Source organism: Dinoponera quadriceps, unplaced genomic scaffold (assembly GCF_001313825.1).
Source record: "Dinoponera quadriceps isolate SergipeBrazil2010 unplaced genomic scaffold, ASM131382v1 scaffold192, whole genome shotgun sequence".
In the NCBI taxonomy this organism is placed as follows: Eukaryota; Metazoa; Arthropoda; class Insecta; order Hymenoptera; family Formicidae; genus Dinoponera; species Dinoponera quadriceps.
In genome coordinates, this window is record NW_014554324.1 from 598413 (window position 1) to 616242 (window position 17830).

General features: G+C 42.9%; 1 protein-coding gene across 7 annotated transcripts in view; it reads left to right on the forward strand.

Moving 5' to 3' along the window:
• LOC106746598 overlaps window positions 1-17830 on the forward strand; it is a 230760-nt gene that overhangs the window by 186895 nt on the left and 26035 nt on the right. For all 7 annotated transcript variants that reach the window (XM_014623364.1, XM_014623356.1, XM_014623373.1 and 4 more), the window contains one exon: window positions 14684-14701. In XM_014623364.1, the coding sequence (XP_014478850.1) occupies window positions 14684-14701 (18 nt within the window). The remainder of the gene's footprint in view (window positions 1-14683; window positions 14702-17830) is intronic.

Consider the following 17830-nt stretch of genomic DNA (forward strand, 5'->3'; position numbering starts at 1 on the left):
GGGGGGGGGGGGGGGGGAGATAAAAGACGAGAAGGATAATGCGAGCGGCAACGTCGATTTCGATCTTCATCCAGATTTACTAAGCGTCAGGTTTGAGACAACTTGAGAATTTGCCTCACTTTAATAGCGATGCGAACGCGATACGAGACACGTTACGAGCGGTGAGTTTAAGTAGATCGCACCGAGGGGTATTTGGTACCTGACATGTATTATTAAAACCGTAACGTTGTGTGCACGGAGCTGTACGATAGTACAAGCGCAACGCGCAGAAATTCATGAGGTTTCGCGATTCGCGATCATCCTTATTATCGTACTTGTAGGTATCGATCGCATGCGGAAAATGTGGCTCTCCCGTGCACATGTTCTCTCCCGGTATGAAACGTTTCTGGCAAAATAAATAATCAAATATGAGAGGGGGGGGGGGGGAANGCGGGGGGTTGGATATAATATCGTTTACCGCTCGATTTACTACCGTGAAAATCGCGCACCCTCATTTCTCCGAGGCATCCTCCTCCGTGACGCTTAACTCGAGATACAATAACGCGAAATACGAACTTGTTACCGGTCCGTAATGGCCCTGTAAGAAGACGCCCCGTGTCTGGACGACCGAGAGGACACATGGTCCGCGTTGATCGGCGAGAGCTGATTCCTCCGCGCCGTCTACACGAACGAGCGAGCGAGCGAGGGCGCTGAGTCGCGCGAATGAAAAAGAAGCCGGGAAAAACGAGAAGGAAAGAAAAGAGAAGTTAAGCGGTAAATCACCGATCGATCGATCACGCTCGGGAATGATCGGGGAACGTGAGGGGACACCGGCATTCCGGGCAAATCCTCGAAAACTGCGAGAAGCGCGCGGTCTCCGGCTCTCGCTCGAGTTTCTCATCGCTTTTTGCGCGCGGAGCGTCAGCCTTATTACCGGCCTTTTAAACTCAGCGCGCCACCCACACCGCAAAACTCTCCGAAGGGTCGTCGCCGGGGCCCTTAGCCGATAGCAGCAGTCGGACGGTGGTATCGCGCGAAAACGAAGACGAGACACGGAACGGGAGAGGAATCGTCGCGGCGGAAAGGGCGACACGCTGATCTCCGCAAAAGGGAGGCATCGATCTCCCTTCGTTCTCTTTCTCGCACACGCGAGCGAATGTCGAAGGGTGCGGCGACGAGATGTGTGTGTGAGAGAGAGAGAGAGGTGATCGACGAAGGACGGGACTCGCCGTCCTCCTGTCCACACATCGCGCGCGAGGGGCAACAGGAAGATCGGAGGGACGCGCGTCGCGATTCGCCCGCGCGAATATCGCCGTAGTCTGTTTTCGAGCTGAGTTCAGCGCGAACGTGATTTTCGAGCACTCAAGCGAAGTGGAGAATGGTGTCCGCAGCACGTGCCTGCGGGCTAATCCGCCATCGTCATTCCCGGCTGACTCCATTTCGCTGTACGTTCCGCTGGTTCCGGCGGTTTAGCCGGGAACCGGCTGCGTTCCTTTTATTTCGTCAAGTGTTTTACCTCCCTTCGGACTAATTCCGGATTGCACTTCCGTCTCTTCCGCCGCAATTTCGCCGAGATTTTTGACGCGACATCGTGTGCGCGTGCTTTCTCTCTCTCTCTCTCTGTCCCAGTTTCTTTTTCTCTATCTATCCCACAGTCTTTCTGTCTTTCTCCATTTCTCCCTCTCTGTGTCGGCGCGACTCGTGGAGTACTTCGAGGACGAAGTTCAATGATACGACGTAGCCGGTCGCACGTGCGGCTACGTGCGTGTCGTGAAACGCGAAGAGGCGCACTACGGATTCAACAATGTGAGGCTGTTACTGTCCTGGTGCCTGATTCGCCAGAGGAAGCTCCGGCTTTCGATCATTTGTTACTTCTTGAGGCGAAGTCTCACTCGAAACGAATGAAAATTCACGCGAAGTGGCAGCGGCAATATCACCACTCTCGGAATCGCGAGAGTTTAATGCTTTCCCTAAGCTCAGAGTGGGATCTGACTCCGTACGGAGTAAATGTTTCAATCGATTAGAGTAAATTTGTTCCCGTAACGATGCAACACCTATTACATTCTCTCCTCGATTTCAAGTGGAAATATTTATTCAATAAAGCGGAGAATTCGCTCTATGTGATGAATAATCAGTGGAATTCAAGGGAATCGGTTGTTACGCTACTTGTTGAGTAAAAATTTCACTTCAAGAAAATTTCGAGAACAGAATCTATCAGCACCTCGATTTCCTCCCCCTGAGGGGAAACGGATTCTAAGTTTGTTCGGAGAATCAATCATTCGAAGTGAAAATTGCACGCCGCGAATGTTTAAATTATTATAATTAATTTATTACTTCGGTACACTCTTTGCTGTAATTATTATACACGATGGACACCGTTGGCTTTATAGATTTCATTTCAGCGTACATAAATTGTGAAAAAAAAATACAGTAAAAGAGGTTAATTTTATGCACAACAAGAGAGAGTCTTTTTACAATCGTCTGGTCAATGACGGCAAAAACTCGCGTCAGATTGCGGTCCGTTGCAAGTCGCGGGACGCAAGAATTCGCAATCCTCGTTTAATTAGTCTTGTTTAGCCGGGCGAAAACGTTGCCGAGTGCAACGCTGGATGTTCAGGAAAAAAGCTCCTTACTCTCTATTATAATAGCATTTCCTGTGTAGACCTTATTTTTGTAACTAATGCAACAGTGGGACGTAAATCAGGTATAATAAACTTCGTCTGTATTTTTCGCCCCGCTATATCATGCATCACATAATCCCAGTGAACAATGAATAGTCGAGGATCCGGGTGATTAAATTCAAGCGAAATTTTAAGCACCAACACGACTCAGTCCTCTCGAATTCTGCGCTTATCTGGATCATTCTAAAGCGGACTGTTGCTATCTATTTGCGAAAAAATTGAAGCGTTTGAGAGGGCTGCTCGTTTCATAAAATAGCGCGGACATTAACATATCATGGACACGATCGTATATTCGAAAATTCCCAAACGGGTCACTTCTTTATTTCTTATTACACATTTCATTCGTATTTAACCTCTTTTCTATTTACTAAATATTACACAATACATTACCCTTTCTTTTTAATTGTCGTCCGTTTGCGATATTCGCTCTATTATGTACGCAAAAGGCATTTCTATTGTTATCATTATTACTATTACTTCAATCACGCCCTTCTCGCACGAACAGCTGATGCTGCGACAACTCCGTGACAGTCGGAGTGGACGGTCACGCGAAATGCGCAGATCCGACGGAGGATCTGATAACGCCCTAATCCGGCACGACTTAATGCGTAACATTAAAAACCCCGCGGATCGCGACGTCGCTTCAACCGCCGCGGTGTGTCGGCGCACGTGTCGTGCCGAGGATGCACGTTCGCACACCGACAACGGAGAATGTCGCGTGTATATTTCGAAAAATCGAATACACGTCGGAGGCTCGACGTAGCTTTGCGACAAGCGAGCTTTCCCTAACGCAACATATCACATTTTCGCGAACACACGACAGAGAGAGAGAGAGAGAAAGCAACTTCGCAAATTTCGATTCTCCGACGTCGAAACGCGGAAACATCCAGCGACGGGACGGAAGGACGGATGTCGCGAGCCGACGATTGCAGGGGCGAGTTAACGATGGGAAAAGCTCGTTGTCCCTGAAAGAAGGCCGAGCACATCGGCATCGAGGTCGTCTGAATGCATCACGAAAGCTCTCATCGTCGCTCGCGGCGGCAGACTGAGAAACGTCCTTCGCGCTTAATCGGAGTTCGTTGTCGGGGAAAATTTTCGCGAGTCCGTCCGATATCGGGATCGCTTTCATCGGACGGACGCGCGCCGTTCGTTCATTGTGCGTCCGGTGGCCTCCGTCTAGCAGCGTTGTACACACACGCGTACCTATACGTAAGCCTGCGCGTGCACATGCACAGAGAGCACAGGTCGCACAAACAGGCCGTCTGCCATTGCCGGCGTCCACGCCGCTGGTGAAACACCGGAGAGCATATTTGCGGAGCAGTCGAGCGAGTTCTATCAACATTTCAGCATCGTTAGCATTCAATTACACGATTATCGAGAGCCTTGGACTGGCCGCGCTTGCTCGATCGTCATCTCGCGTGTTCCCATCTCGCGGCCTACGCCGGATTAAACGTCGCCGCGACGTTCCGCACCTCTCTGCGACTGATCGTTGAAAAGCTACACTCTTCCGAGAAGGAAGCACGCGCGTGCTACGTGCCCATCCGGTGATTCCGCCGGGGGAGTAATAGTTATCGGAATGAATTTGATTTAATTCCGCTCAGCTCCATGTATCTCCGGTTATCTCGCCGAGGTCTTCGGCATGTAGACCCTCGGCCAGTCGCAACAACGTTCACGAGGAACGAACGTGCGAAGAAGTGAATTCAATTCTCGATGTGATTCCCTCCTCCTTCTCAACAACGTTTTCTATTCGCTTTTTAACGCACCCCGACCGGCATAACAGTCGTAACATCTGGTGGCACAATGACGGTGAAAATTTTTCAGCCGCTCGCACTGTATAAACCGTATAAATATTATACCAGAAATTAACACAAAATTAACACGTGAATCGACATTGAAATATAAATGTGTTAACACTCACACATGTCGAATATCGAGACTCAGCACAAAATATTGATATAACATGAACGCAACGTTAAATTAACATACGAGCAAAAATTGAAGAATTTGAAAATTTAACATCAAAATTTTCACAAAAACTGATTTTAACACAGGTATAAAATATCGTTTACTGCGCGGAGACTTCCGATAGCTTAGCCAAGCCGACAACTCGAGGTTCATTTCGCGCGTTTAAAACGAAATCACGTATTATTTTGTTTGCGCGCAATCATGTTGAATCGAATCGTTTTGCTCTATGTCATTGGCGACGTACCGACGGGGAGAGCTATAGTTATCGCAAAGGTAATATCAAAATGTACTGCCGGTCGACGGACCGTCGGAGCTTTTATTGAAATTCTTGAAGAGGATCCTGAAAAGAATTCCTTTCTCTCGTTCTCTCTCGCTCACCCTCTGTCCTCTTTCTCTTTTGGACCGAGTCGTCCGGAACGTCACGCCTGCGGAATGAGTCCGACGCGTTCGGCGTGGTGTAATTCGGTGAACTGTAAAAACACGTGGAATTTCGTAATCGGCAGAAACGCGGCTGGTAAATAAAGCGTGTTCGAGAATTCCGGAAAAATTAGGCGGATATATAACTGAGCACGCTGTCGATGCCCGATTTTTCATATCGCTTTTATTCCGCGACTACTGCCTCCTCCTCTTCCCTCCAACCGTCCTTTTTTTCTCTCGTCCTCATTTTTGTCGCACGCGAAACGCAACGATAGTCATCCGTTGCCAGTATGAATTTCGCTGTTTATAACGTGGCTTTTATTGAGATAACGACATTACATGGAGCCATTATTATTATTATTATTATTATCAACATCATCGTCAACATTATCATCCATACAATATCGTTCCGCGAGTGGGTCGAAGATCACAGTGTCACGGCCAGAAGACGCGCGTCATGCGAAATTGAATATCGATTAATCGCCCTCAAGATTCGCTAATGTTGCGCGACCGGAAGTTAATTAAGCCACGGTAATTGCGATCTCTCTCTCTCTTGAGCGAGATGCTCGCGCCGCTCTCCGCGAGCGGTATCGCATTAACGCTATCGAGTTGCGCGATTAATTTCTCGCATTATCCGAAATAGGATTACTCTACGTTATTATTGCGGGATCTCGGCGGGCGAAACTTCATTCCGAAACGTGTCTTTTCCGCCGGACGTTCTATCGTGGTTTCGACTAACCGAGATCGTCGTCCGTAATCGGGCTTTCCGTCCGAATTAATTCTCGAGTAAAAACGCGTAGACTCATTGACGAAAAAAATCTCACATAAGATCCTTCACTTCAGAACGCAAAAAAGGACGAATATCTGTTGAGAATTCGCGCTGTTTTTTACTCTCACACCGTGGTATGTTTTCTTCTATATACCCTCGATCAAACTTCCTCTTCGTCTGGCCACTTCTTAAAACTGATCTCGAGAGGCAGACTGATCTCCGCGATATCTAATTTAACTTCTTGAAATGGTTTCCTCTGGTCATTTTTTTTTCTCCGCATAGTTTCATTGCGAAACAACGAATTGCACACGGTTGGACCTTGATGCGCGATAAAAGGTGCCTATTGTTGCTTTTTTTATTTCTTAGATTGACCAATCTACGCGTTAGCTTGCTTAACCGTCACGTTGTCGTTCGCCGGCAGCGTTTACTTTCGCTATCCGTGTTCACGTCGCCCAGAGAAGCGAGTATCGCGCAACGATTAATCGTACGTGTGTATTAAACACAAAGCTTTGATTCCTCGGGCTTGTGCAAAAGCATGGCCCGGTTGCATCGGGCGCGGACATGTTGCGCGAACACGGAACGAACGATTCGCCATCATTTAAAATGTTGCTAAAACGCGCGGAAACGATGGCTGATAGACACCGGTTTTGCACGAGAACGACGAAGAGAGGCGAGTCAGGAGCTGCGGGTCAGGTGGATGTCCGTTTACCTATTCTGTTTTTCTTCCTTTCTATTTTTTAACGAAATGTAGCGGATAAAGCGGGCAAGTAGCTCGTCACTTGACCTGACCTGCTATTGGATTCGCGTGCTCGCGACATAAATGCTGGCTGCCCGTAACAGCGTGATCTGGAGAGGATAACGATGGGAAGATATAGTGGCGCGGTGCGCTCAGCTTGGGTAACGCTTTCCTAATATAAATTACGGTGTATACAGTCGAGATACCGCGAAGAAGTATGGCCCTTCAATTCTCAATTGATTCGCTTATCTCGAGAACAACTTTTTTCCCAGGCTCGTCGATTCGCTCTATTTCGAAAACGACCCGTCGACCTATCAATTTCGAGCAGCAGCACCTTTCGTTTCTCTCAAATATATCGCATGGGGATAGTTATGAGATTTTCCAGATGCAGCGATAAAATAATGCAATAAAGGCTTGTTCGGTGTTCGGCAATAATCAAATAAGTACATTAACTTGAACGAGGATATTAATATCTAATCGTATCACCTGGCAGGGTGAGACCAAGAAGACTTATCGAAGGCTCAATAATTGAAATAATACTTCACTTAGAAAGTTCGAGAGGTGCAAATTCAACCTCTTACCAAAGGGATATTTTACCTATCATTTTCTTAATCGTAGCAGTCAAAGAGAAAGAAAACATGGGGTTTGACTACGGTGAAAATTTAGTGGAAAGGAAGATCAACAAGTCGGTGAAAACTGAAACGAAACAAAACCGGAAAACCTCGCTCGCCTCGAATTTATCTTCAAATCTCTCAAGAGATTTGGTTAAAAATTACTTTCACGAGCACGTTTTCGTTAAATTACCGATTAATTATTCAACGGATAGATTTGTTAGCGCCTTTCGAGAAATTCGTCGGGCAGAAATCTATCTCATACAGTTTCAAAAACTTAGTCACATTTGACAGTCAATAAAAATTCACAAAGTATCGAAGGTCAATGCGTTTCACGTGTGGCGATTTAATAATTTCGCCGGATCCTTCCATTACAGGCGTAAAGAGGAGAGAATTGACGGGGCGCGGCGGTCTCGATCTCGTTTACTCCCGTCGCGTTACCCGACCTTTTCCCTCTGGCTTTCTCTCGACTTCCGCTATTGTTCTTCGCGGCCGGCGTCGCGGCGCCTTTCATCGGCGCCCTTTTGTCCGTTCGCCAATAACGCTACGATAACGAGTCAATCGTATCATGGAGAATCGAAAGGTGTCAGCTTCGACTGCTTCAACGGGAATTGCATTGTCGGTTATCGAGGGATCTATAGTCGGCAAAAACGTTTTCCTCCTTTTTCCTCGCTCGTGATGCACGTACTGCGAACGGTATATGCGCAATTTCGCGCGATTAATCGCTCAAGTCCCGCGTGTCCGCGAATTCTATTCGGATCTTTTAACTCTGCTCTCGGTCTTGCGTACGAAATTATGTTTATCTACGAATAACTCGTCCTTTAATTAAAATTTATTAATTACAAATTCACTGATTAAAAATGAAAAATCACAGATAATAGGGATGAAGTGCAATTTCGCAGAAATTCAGTGCAAATTCAATTGCGAGCTATCCAGTATTTGCTGAAACACTCGTCAAAATGATCTCTCGAATGTATCGCTGAATATCTAAATTTTTACTCATTTATTCAAACTCTCTCGTAGAGAGAGAGAGAGAGAGAGAGAGAGAGAGAGAGAGAGATAAGGTCGACAACCGCTGAATTTTTCGATTTCTCTGTAATGGAAGATACGCGATAAGCGCGGATACCTCTGATGGACATTTTGATCGCGAGAGCGCGTTCCTGATATTCCACGCAATTTCTATTAGTTAGTGATATCAGAAAAAAAATTTACACTCCGCAGGTACGTACGTATGTGTGTGTGTGTGTGTGTATTAGCGGTTAACGGTGAGCGAATTAAAAATAATTCTTGAGTTCTCCCATATGTAGCGTGCGGAAAGATCGTTAATCAGTGTACTTTGGACGTCAATCAGTATATTTCGGAATTAAATTAAAAATTAATCCTGTAACCTTAGGTATGATCTCGTTTAAATGTCAAACGCGCGGCACTCTTGCACTGCAAAGGGATACATTCGTTTAAACAGATTCGTATAAAAGTACGCACGTACGCACGTATATATATATATATATATATATATATACACATATACATATATATACGGCCATCGCCCGGACCGCGCGTCTGTTTTCTGCGTTCATCATCTCCATGGTGGAATATTCGGTCCGCCGCGAATGCGCTTTCTGTTATCAACTAGCGAAATAACGCGAATAGCATGAATAACGGTGATCATTTCGAGAGAAAAACACGGGAGCAAGGCAGAGTTCGCAAATGGCTATCATAAAAGCGCGCTAATGGTTTAATATTTATTCGCAAAAACACCGCATTGCTTTATCGGCATGCATTTCCTTCTCCGCTCCCGCGCCCTCCTCTCTCCCTCTCACTTTCTCTCTCTTTCTCTCTCTTCGGCGAGATGCATACGGATCACGCGTTATAAATAATTTGCGTAATTAACGCAATTTGCGGACACGCGCCGCCGGTAATAGTTACGGAAGCGCATTAATAATCATAATAATGATAATAACAATAGCAGTGGACATGGACATGTAACTTGCGCAACCACGCGCGCGCCTGTTGACAAATTAATTTTTAAAAAATAGCAGCGGCATAACTTTGAAATATGCCGCTTAAATGGAGCGCTGGAACACACGAGTGTCAACAAATTTATATTAAAAGGAGAGAAAGAAATAGCGGTCCGTGGGATGTCATATCGGCGCAATGATAAGACAGAAGGGAACGTTAACGAAACAATCTCGCGATGAGCGGCGTTTCTATCGATCGATGTGGAAATCAAAAGAGCCGACGACGTATACTCGGAATATCGAAGAGAGAGAGAGAAAGAGAGAGATAGATATCCCGTCTCTCTTCATGCGAACGCCCGCAAATTTTTTCCACGCCGGAGTTAATTTTTTCCGCTGTTTCCCTATATCTTCGTTCCACATTATTCGCGAAAATTCACGATTTTCCGTGATCTTGCGCATATTATTAAACGCGTGCAAACCACGCCGCGGTACGTAATATCTTGCGAATTTCATCAAATAGTAAAACGGTTCGATGAAAATGGGACGAGAGGAAACGTCACGGCACGTGATCGGTGAAAGAGCCGACAACGAGTGAGTGAGAGAGAGAGAGAGAGAGAGAGAAAGGCGGAATGTCAACCCACCGACACTATAGACATTTTAAATAACAAAAGGGCGACGCCCGACATCCTAATTGCGGCGCCATTTTTCGATACATGCAGCCGTTTAGGACGATGTCCTTTTTATTCTGCGGCACGCGTGTTTCGGACGTGTCTCCCCTTTTCGATTTTCGCGCGTGATCGATTTTTCGACCGTTCCGCCGACTATTTTTGCGATGCGACGCGTCACGACACATCCGTGAAAGCGTCCACCAATGACGGATGCCGTCCGCCACGCATTTTACAATCGTGGTTCCGCTGGAAACGATAAAAGATCGTAATTATTCTTTCACGTTTTTCACTTCTCCCTTTTCTATTTCTCGTTTTTCTTTTTTTGTTGCAGAATTATACGAGAGCGAATTATAAATGTCGCTGGAATTGCACGCCATCTCCATGTATCCTGATAACCAATTAATATCTCTATCGATCGAATATGTTATTATTCGAACGAGCATGATCACTTGACATTTAATCCTGCTGGACTCGTTCTACGAATAAATCCATTAATTACAATTTCGTTTCTCCCGTCGAGGAGAGAATGTTTTCTTTAGATATATGAAACAGCGCAGTTGAAATTTATAAATTTTAGGAGGATAATACCACGCGAACGCGGGATATCTTTCGTTTCATGGTTTCCGTGCGATTTTTGGGGCAGGACACATTTCACGCCGGACAATGGAAGACAAGATTTACAAACAGACCACCCGCATCGCCAGTCGTTCCTGCACTCACACTAATTCGCATCTTCCTTCACTAAATCGCTCTTTTCACTAAACTCGATCTACTCTTTATTGAAAAATCCATTATGACCGAGGTGCGCGAAACGAAATATACAATTGATACTCGTATTTCTATTATTTCGCTTTAAATAACGTAACACACGTACATACGTAAATAATAGCTGTAGACTCCTCTCATTTTAATACGGTCAGTGGATGCAGACAATATATAATGTTTTAATTTTGCGATATTTACGAATTTGTTTCGATAAGCGTCGTTTTACAAAGTATATATTTTCTAACGTATTTATAAACGTTGAACTTTATTTTTATTCATTTATATTCGATCTTTTATTTTGAAATTATTCCTATCTTTCATCGCCGTATCTTCGTAGTTTTATTTATACCAATCTAATGCAACATTAATAATCTAAAAATTCCTTCCCTCCAGTCTGTCTCCAATTATTTCTCCATATTTAATTGTTCCTATATTTAGTTAATTAATGTTTTTAGTATTAATCGATAAATCCGGGGAAAATTAGCGCCCGATAACGTTCGTTATTTGAAGACGACTTTGCCTTTTATTCGTTTCCCCTCGGTAACACTTTTTCACTGTTTAACATCGCGTTATCAGACGGAAGGATTACTTCGTAATATATTTGGGTAGTTAAGGACGAACATAGGTAAATCGGCGAAGTACGGCGAACGGAACGAGAAACCATGACAAAATAGTTGCGAATAAGATCACGGAAAATCGTAGCGGTTTTCAGCTCAAACAGCTCGCTCGTTTCCTATTTTACGAAGGAAAGTTTCGAATGATGAATGTAGCGTGTAATGACAGACGTTTAACGATCGTAAAAGTTTCGATTTCGGCTATAAAACGTCATTAGGGGAGAGAGACGTCGAGTTTCATCGAAAGTTTGTCGCCATAAGCTGTTTATTGTTATTCTGCCGAGAGCTATCGTCTGTTCGCGAATTACCCGCAATCACCAGACGCGCTCCTTTATATATACAATTTTCACGGAAAAACTACTTTTCCTCCAAGATTAATTTCACTTCTTCGATCGATACGCGAACTGACAAATTTCATGTAATATCGTTTTTTCATATTTCAATGTCCGACATCGTCTTACTCTCTATATTTATTGGAGTGAAACCTCACTCTAAACGGAGAATTCATTTCAAGTGATAGTGAAAATACTGCCACTTTGAATGGAGTAATGTTTCATTTTTCACAAGAGTGAATAAATTAATTTACATTCTTTAACACGTAAGATATTCTTTTTTATTGCGTTATACTTAAAATATTGTTAATGTTATTGTTTCAAAATCTTCTAAATTACATATCATTTAATCGATTTTATTTCCATTTCTTTTGTATTTGAAAAATTTGCTTGCCATTGACTGGGTTCGAAACACAGAACTTCGGGATATTGAGTTTGCTGCAATTCACACCACCCCAATTCGCCTGGATTAATAAGTAAATTTCGTATTGCCTGTAGTATTGCCGAATCCTACAGAATTCCACCTACATTTTATAATAAAAGTATTATATTATTACGTAAATTAATATTAATTAATATTAAATTAATATTAACGTAATTAATATTATTACATAAATCAGTAAAGTCTCTTAAGTGTTATTAATAATATGTAAAAGAGAGATGGAGTAGCTCTTCAAATATTTTTATTCAAACATACGTTCCGTGACAAATTTTAATAAATTGCAAACCGAAAAAAAGTACACAATAGCCTACGGTTACAGTAAGACTCGATCATTTTGTCACTTATAATTTATTAACCGAGCATTTATTAACCGAGACGCTCCTAGTTAGATTATATTCGATATGAAATGAAAATATTCACTTCACGATACGGAATGAAAAAATTCACTCCATAAGAATAAAAAGTCATTCCAATTCGAGTTACTTGGCTGTCATTCCGTTTTTCCGAGTGAAGATTTCACTCCAAGAAATTTAGAGAGTACGTCTCGCGTGTCCTGTTTTGTCCAACTTAATCGTCCGAGCCTCCCTTGTGTATCAATGCAATTGCAAAAATTCATCAACGTCGAAATTTCAGTTCAGTAGGCGCGCGCCCAGGTACCTATTAGGGAAAAAATCGCGAATCTGCGTACCACGTCGTATCGACGGCGCAATTGTAGTAATTGGCAATTTCCCGGTAAAACGTAACCATTTTGTCAGTGTTTTCGTGGCGCCGTCATTTCGTTCTTTTTGCCACGAGAAATCGCACGTTTAAACCGCAGCTAATGGAGCATTTATTAACCGAGACGCTCCTCCGTAGGACGAATTCGATTAAAGTTCGACGCGATTCGGTTATCAGGAGATACGTCCTCCCGATTTTGCCCTTAGCAACATGTCTGAAAATCTTCGTGACTTTCGTCAAGGGTGACCTCGCGACGAACTGCTCGGACGGATTCGCATACGTGCATTCGTGCGAACGATGACTGCGCAAAAACGCGTTTTGTCATAGCCGCGCGTATACCTTTATTAATTATTACAACGAGCACCAACGCGTGATACACGGACCGTTCAACACGAACTGGCGACCTTCGTTTGGGAGGAAAATACGAATCCGAATTCACTGGAATTCAGAGGGGAGCTGTCCACGTTTCAAAAATTTAAATCGCGCGTCGCGACATATACTGTGCAGAGGTAAAGAGCGATTATTTGTGTATATCATTATTATACCACTGCATCTACACGAGCAATACAATACGGAGGGACGGGCCACTGATAATGGCAAACGTACGAAAAATGATTATTGCGCGAAACGTCCCGCGTTTTGTCGCTATTTCGTTTAAACGATATGAAAACGCGCGGCCAGTACGTTGTAGCTTATTTATTCATTTTTAAATATCGCGTAATTCGATAGTCATAATGACTTGTAAAACAGAATCGAGATTTATACCGCGCACGAGTACACGCCCAAAAAGGAGAGAGAGAAAGAACAATGGCGAATATTATTTCGTTCTCTTTTGGAAAAGCCTGTAGCTCAAATTACACGCCCCGATAATCGTCAATCGATTCCCCATTAGTGCCCCAATCGTCGGCGCTATACACTGCGGGATAACATTTGAATATTTTGGTCGGCGCGTATCCGCCAATGTTTTTTCCGCGACTTCGTGCTTCCGCGCCGTGTGACCGTTATTAAATCAGGTTATATCAATTCAATTGTCACTTGCACTGACGCAAAATCGGACTGCCCATTTTTTTTATTATTATTATTATCATCACCATTATTATTATTATTATTATTATCGTCATCATTATTACTATTGTTGTCGGTTTGAACCGCGATGAAATGTTGCGGTATATTATGGAGCGTAAAAAGCGAGATATTCGCAAATTTTCCAAAGAAATTTAATCTCTTCAACGATACTGGCACAAATGCGTGTATATACGCGCTCGAAGGCAGTTAGTTTTTCTTCTGTTTCGAACGTTATCGGCAGAAAATTAACGAACATTATCGCGGAATTCATCGCGAAATTGTCCGATTAGAAAAAGAGAAATCTCATCGTGTAATTGGCGGATATATTTACGTCATTTTTCCTTTGGACTTTGATAAACTCACCTTTAAAGTGGTTAAGCGATATAAAGCACGGATTTTGTGTATTTACTTCCACATCGAAGATTTGGGAAAAATTAATTTGCCTTCTTTCTTTGCCTGTCATACTTTTATGCCCCTGTTATATTTAACAGGCGATATCCGCAAAATGCTGCACGAAAACGAGATGAACGGTGGTTATTTTCATTTCTGTATAGACACGATATTATAGATACGATATATAAATTCGCTTTCACCGATATTGATTTTTCCAAATGAGAAGACAAGTGGATAAAATCGATATGCCACAAAAGTGTTAAATGTCGTTAAAATGTTAAATGCCGAGGAAAACATTGTAAAACTGTCTCCTATCGATGATTTCTCCTAAATATATTGCCTCTGTACTCTCGCTCGCTGCAAAAAGCCTTAAAAAAAAGAAAAAATGTAACATGTCACCTTTATTCACTTGCTTCTCTCGTTAATCGTGATTAGCGCGATTTTAATGAACCATAGGTTAAGAAAAATCTTACATGTAATACATTGCAATGCATTAATGATATGTTTATTGTAGATTAAATATCGATCGCTCTTGTCTAAAATCAATAATTATCTCTCTCTTATGTTTCAGGGACTACTACTATGACAGGTGAATGTCTCGAACTTTCCTTCGATGATCAGGTATAATCAGTATCGTAACATTAATTTGTCATTTCGCGTCACCACACACATGGGACGCGATCGACGTTGAAAATATACACGCGACGGCCCGAAGCAGTGCTCGATAAATTAACAACGGACAGCAAGTGCGGGACGTCTATTAACCTTTCCGCAGCGGTGTGCTTTAATCGTCCGCTTAGTGCAGGGCGATGTTCACGTGTCAGTTGCGCGGACGAGATAGCAAAACCGAAAGGTAGAGATTAAAATAGAAGAAATATCGATTATTTAAATGTCATAGCATAGCACAGTAGCTATGAACTATTCACATGTGAATAAAATTGGAACAAATCAGGAGGGAGCATAATGTTAACCTATTGCATTTCTGGCATAAAAAGTACATTACAAAAATCAATTCTGCCAAGTTTCAATAAACCGTGATATTTATTATTCTTTTTCTATATAAATAGAGAAAACACGATAATAGAAAAGGTTACATGTATTGCTTTTGTAACTTTTCCCGTAGAATCTGTTGGCTTAATCGGTTTTCTTCTACAATCAATATTTAATAATTTGTTTGCAACCACTTGTTGCAAAGTTGATTTTTGTAATATGCTATTTATATCAGAAATATTTTTTCACGCTTCGGTTCTACTTCTATAATAATTATTTTTTTGCTAACCTTAGTGTTCTAACTAAGAGATTTAATAAGTTAAAGGACGGAAAGTTACTCGTAAAAGCTGTTTTATACTATCGTTTTTTTTTTCACTTAAGCGATATCTTTGTGTTGTGAATACAAGTAAAATATAAAAACAGCATAAATGAATAAGATTGTACAGATAAAAATTTCTAAACCGAATGATTCACACATCCAAGTTTGAATAATCGGATAATGATCGGACATTTCAAAGAGAATTCAGATATTCAATTGTATCCCCGAAATTTTAGACAGCCACAAACGATAGTACGTAACCGTCCTTACCTTCTCTGTTGAAAATCAGTGCAATTTACGTCTACATGCATGCAATAGTGATACACTTTGCGAATGTCGAAATTAGACACTAACCATTCAGCGTGGAAAAAACTCGCCGAAGTCCACCGACGAAACTCGTCGCTGCATTCAGAACTACGTCCTCACCACATCCGGAACTTCGCCCAGCCTCCGACCGGCGTTGTCCCGCGTCATCCCACGTAGATTGCACCTCATTCCTCACATGCATGCACCTCACTCGCGACGCGATTAATATTCACGTTTTAACGCCTTGTTTAACGCCGTGACGAATAACTCGACAACATCAATGAGAAATATTACAATTGCATTTTTAGGCCAAAGAGGAGAGACATATCTGTACAGCAATTCATGCATACATTTATACTTATTTAATATTTTCTCTATCGCGACGAATAAATAAAAAATTAAATTAAATTATGAATTACATTACGCAATTAAGATCATTAAATAAAAAATTAAAATCTTCTCGGGACAAAAAAAAGGTACAAATCGTTCTTCTGTAAAATTACGATTTTGCAATTGCGACATTTCTCATCGATGCCGTCGATTTATCGCGAAACGGAATCGACGAGTTCGTTTAACGAGCGTCTATCGCGATACGACAAATTTCCGACCTTCCTTAATTCCAACACTCTTGTCTCACAAAATGTCCGTAGATAAACATTCGCGAGCCGAAGACCGTCGAAGATGTCTCGCTGGCACTCTCGTTCCGCTGGAAAAACGCGCGCGCGACAATAATATTTCATCGGATTTAATCGCGTTACATCGGAATGTTTTAATTCACTTGCGCGAGTCTCGTGCGAAATCGATAATGCGCAAACCGCGAATTATGGTCCGCGAGAGATACGATCGCCGCGTGCGTGATGAGAAAAAATTGCGCGAACTGAAGGTTGATCTCGCGCCGGCCGCAAAAAAACCGTCAACGTGGGGCGTACGCGGAAAATAATCGCGGATGGCGCGAAATTCTCACGCGCGACGGCTTCGCCGTGCGCGCAGCTCGACGAAGATTATTTCGCGATATATATACACACACACACACACACACACACACACCTGAAGATCACTGTATAATACTCCGGCGAAGTCTCGAAGATTGCGCACGCCGCAATACTTATGCGGAGACAACTGCGCGATATTCTCGCAAAGAGGCCACCTCCGGGAAATTTTCATCACCTTCGGAACATCCCCGCGAATTTAAACTTAACGAACGCGCGCGATCCGGCGGAACGTAACCGCGTGACGCGAGCGTAAATACGACGTAAAAAATTGTGCGAAAGCAAGAACCGTGAGGGCAATCGACGAATTTATCAACGCGCTCGTACGCGAGCGAAATAAAATCGCGGCCGTATCGCGAAATTTATATCTCGGCGGCGAGCGTGACGCGGATGTACGTTGCATAAAAAAATCGGAGATTAATAATCGTAACAACGATCGCTAAATCTATTAACGCGCACGCGAGCAAAATGATCGCGCGACTGCCTGCGATGTGAAATTCCTACGCGCGTTCGGCGCAACGTAATCCGCGACGCGAGCGTGCGAGCGCGACAATAAACAAATCGCGAATACTGAAAAATCGCGGCGATCGTCGAATTTATTGAACGCGCGCCTCGAATTATACAGATTGCGAAATTATCGGGCAATAATTTGTAAAGTACGTACGCAGTATTTACGTATGTACATTACGGATTTATAAATAATCCGCATTTTATAACTGCACTCTCGCACCCTTGTATAATTCGTTAATTACAATCCGGTATATGGAACGCCTTTTTATTTTTTTAAATGAAACATGGAGCCGAGATCTTCACTAATCGTTTTCGTCAACTTGTTTGCTAACGGAATGATATGAGACGTTTCTCCTACGTATCGGAACAACCGTGTGCTTACGTGTTATATTTGCGAAATAAAATTACTTTCTCCGTTCCACCTCCTGGTCAGTATTGTAATTGTCAAATTACACATCAGAGAAAATGCAAGAACGAAGTTATAAAATAAGGATTACCTACAAATTTGCTTACATAATACTTGTAAATATTTGCAACAGTTTTAAAAATATATCAGTGCTCTCCGAAATGCAACCAAAAAATTATTGAAGCCGATTATTACGCA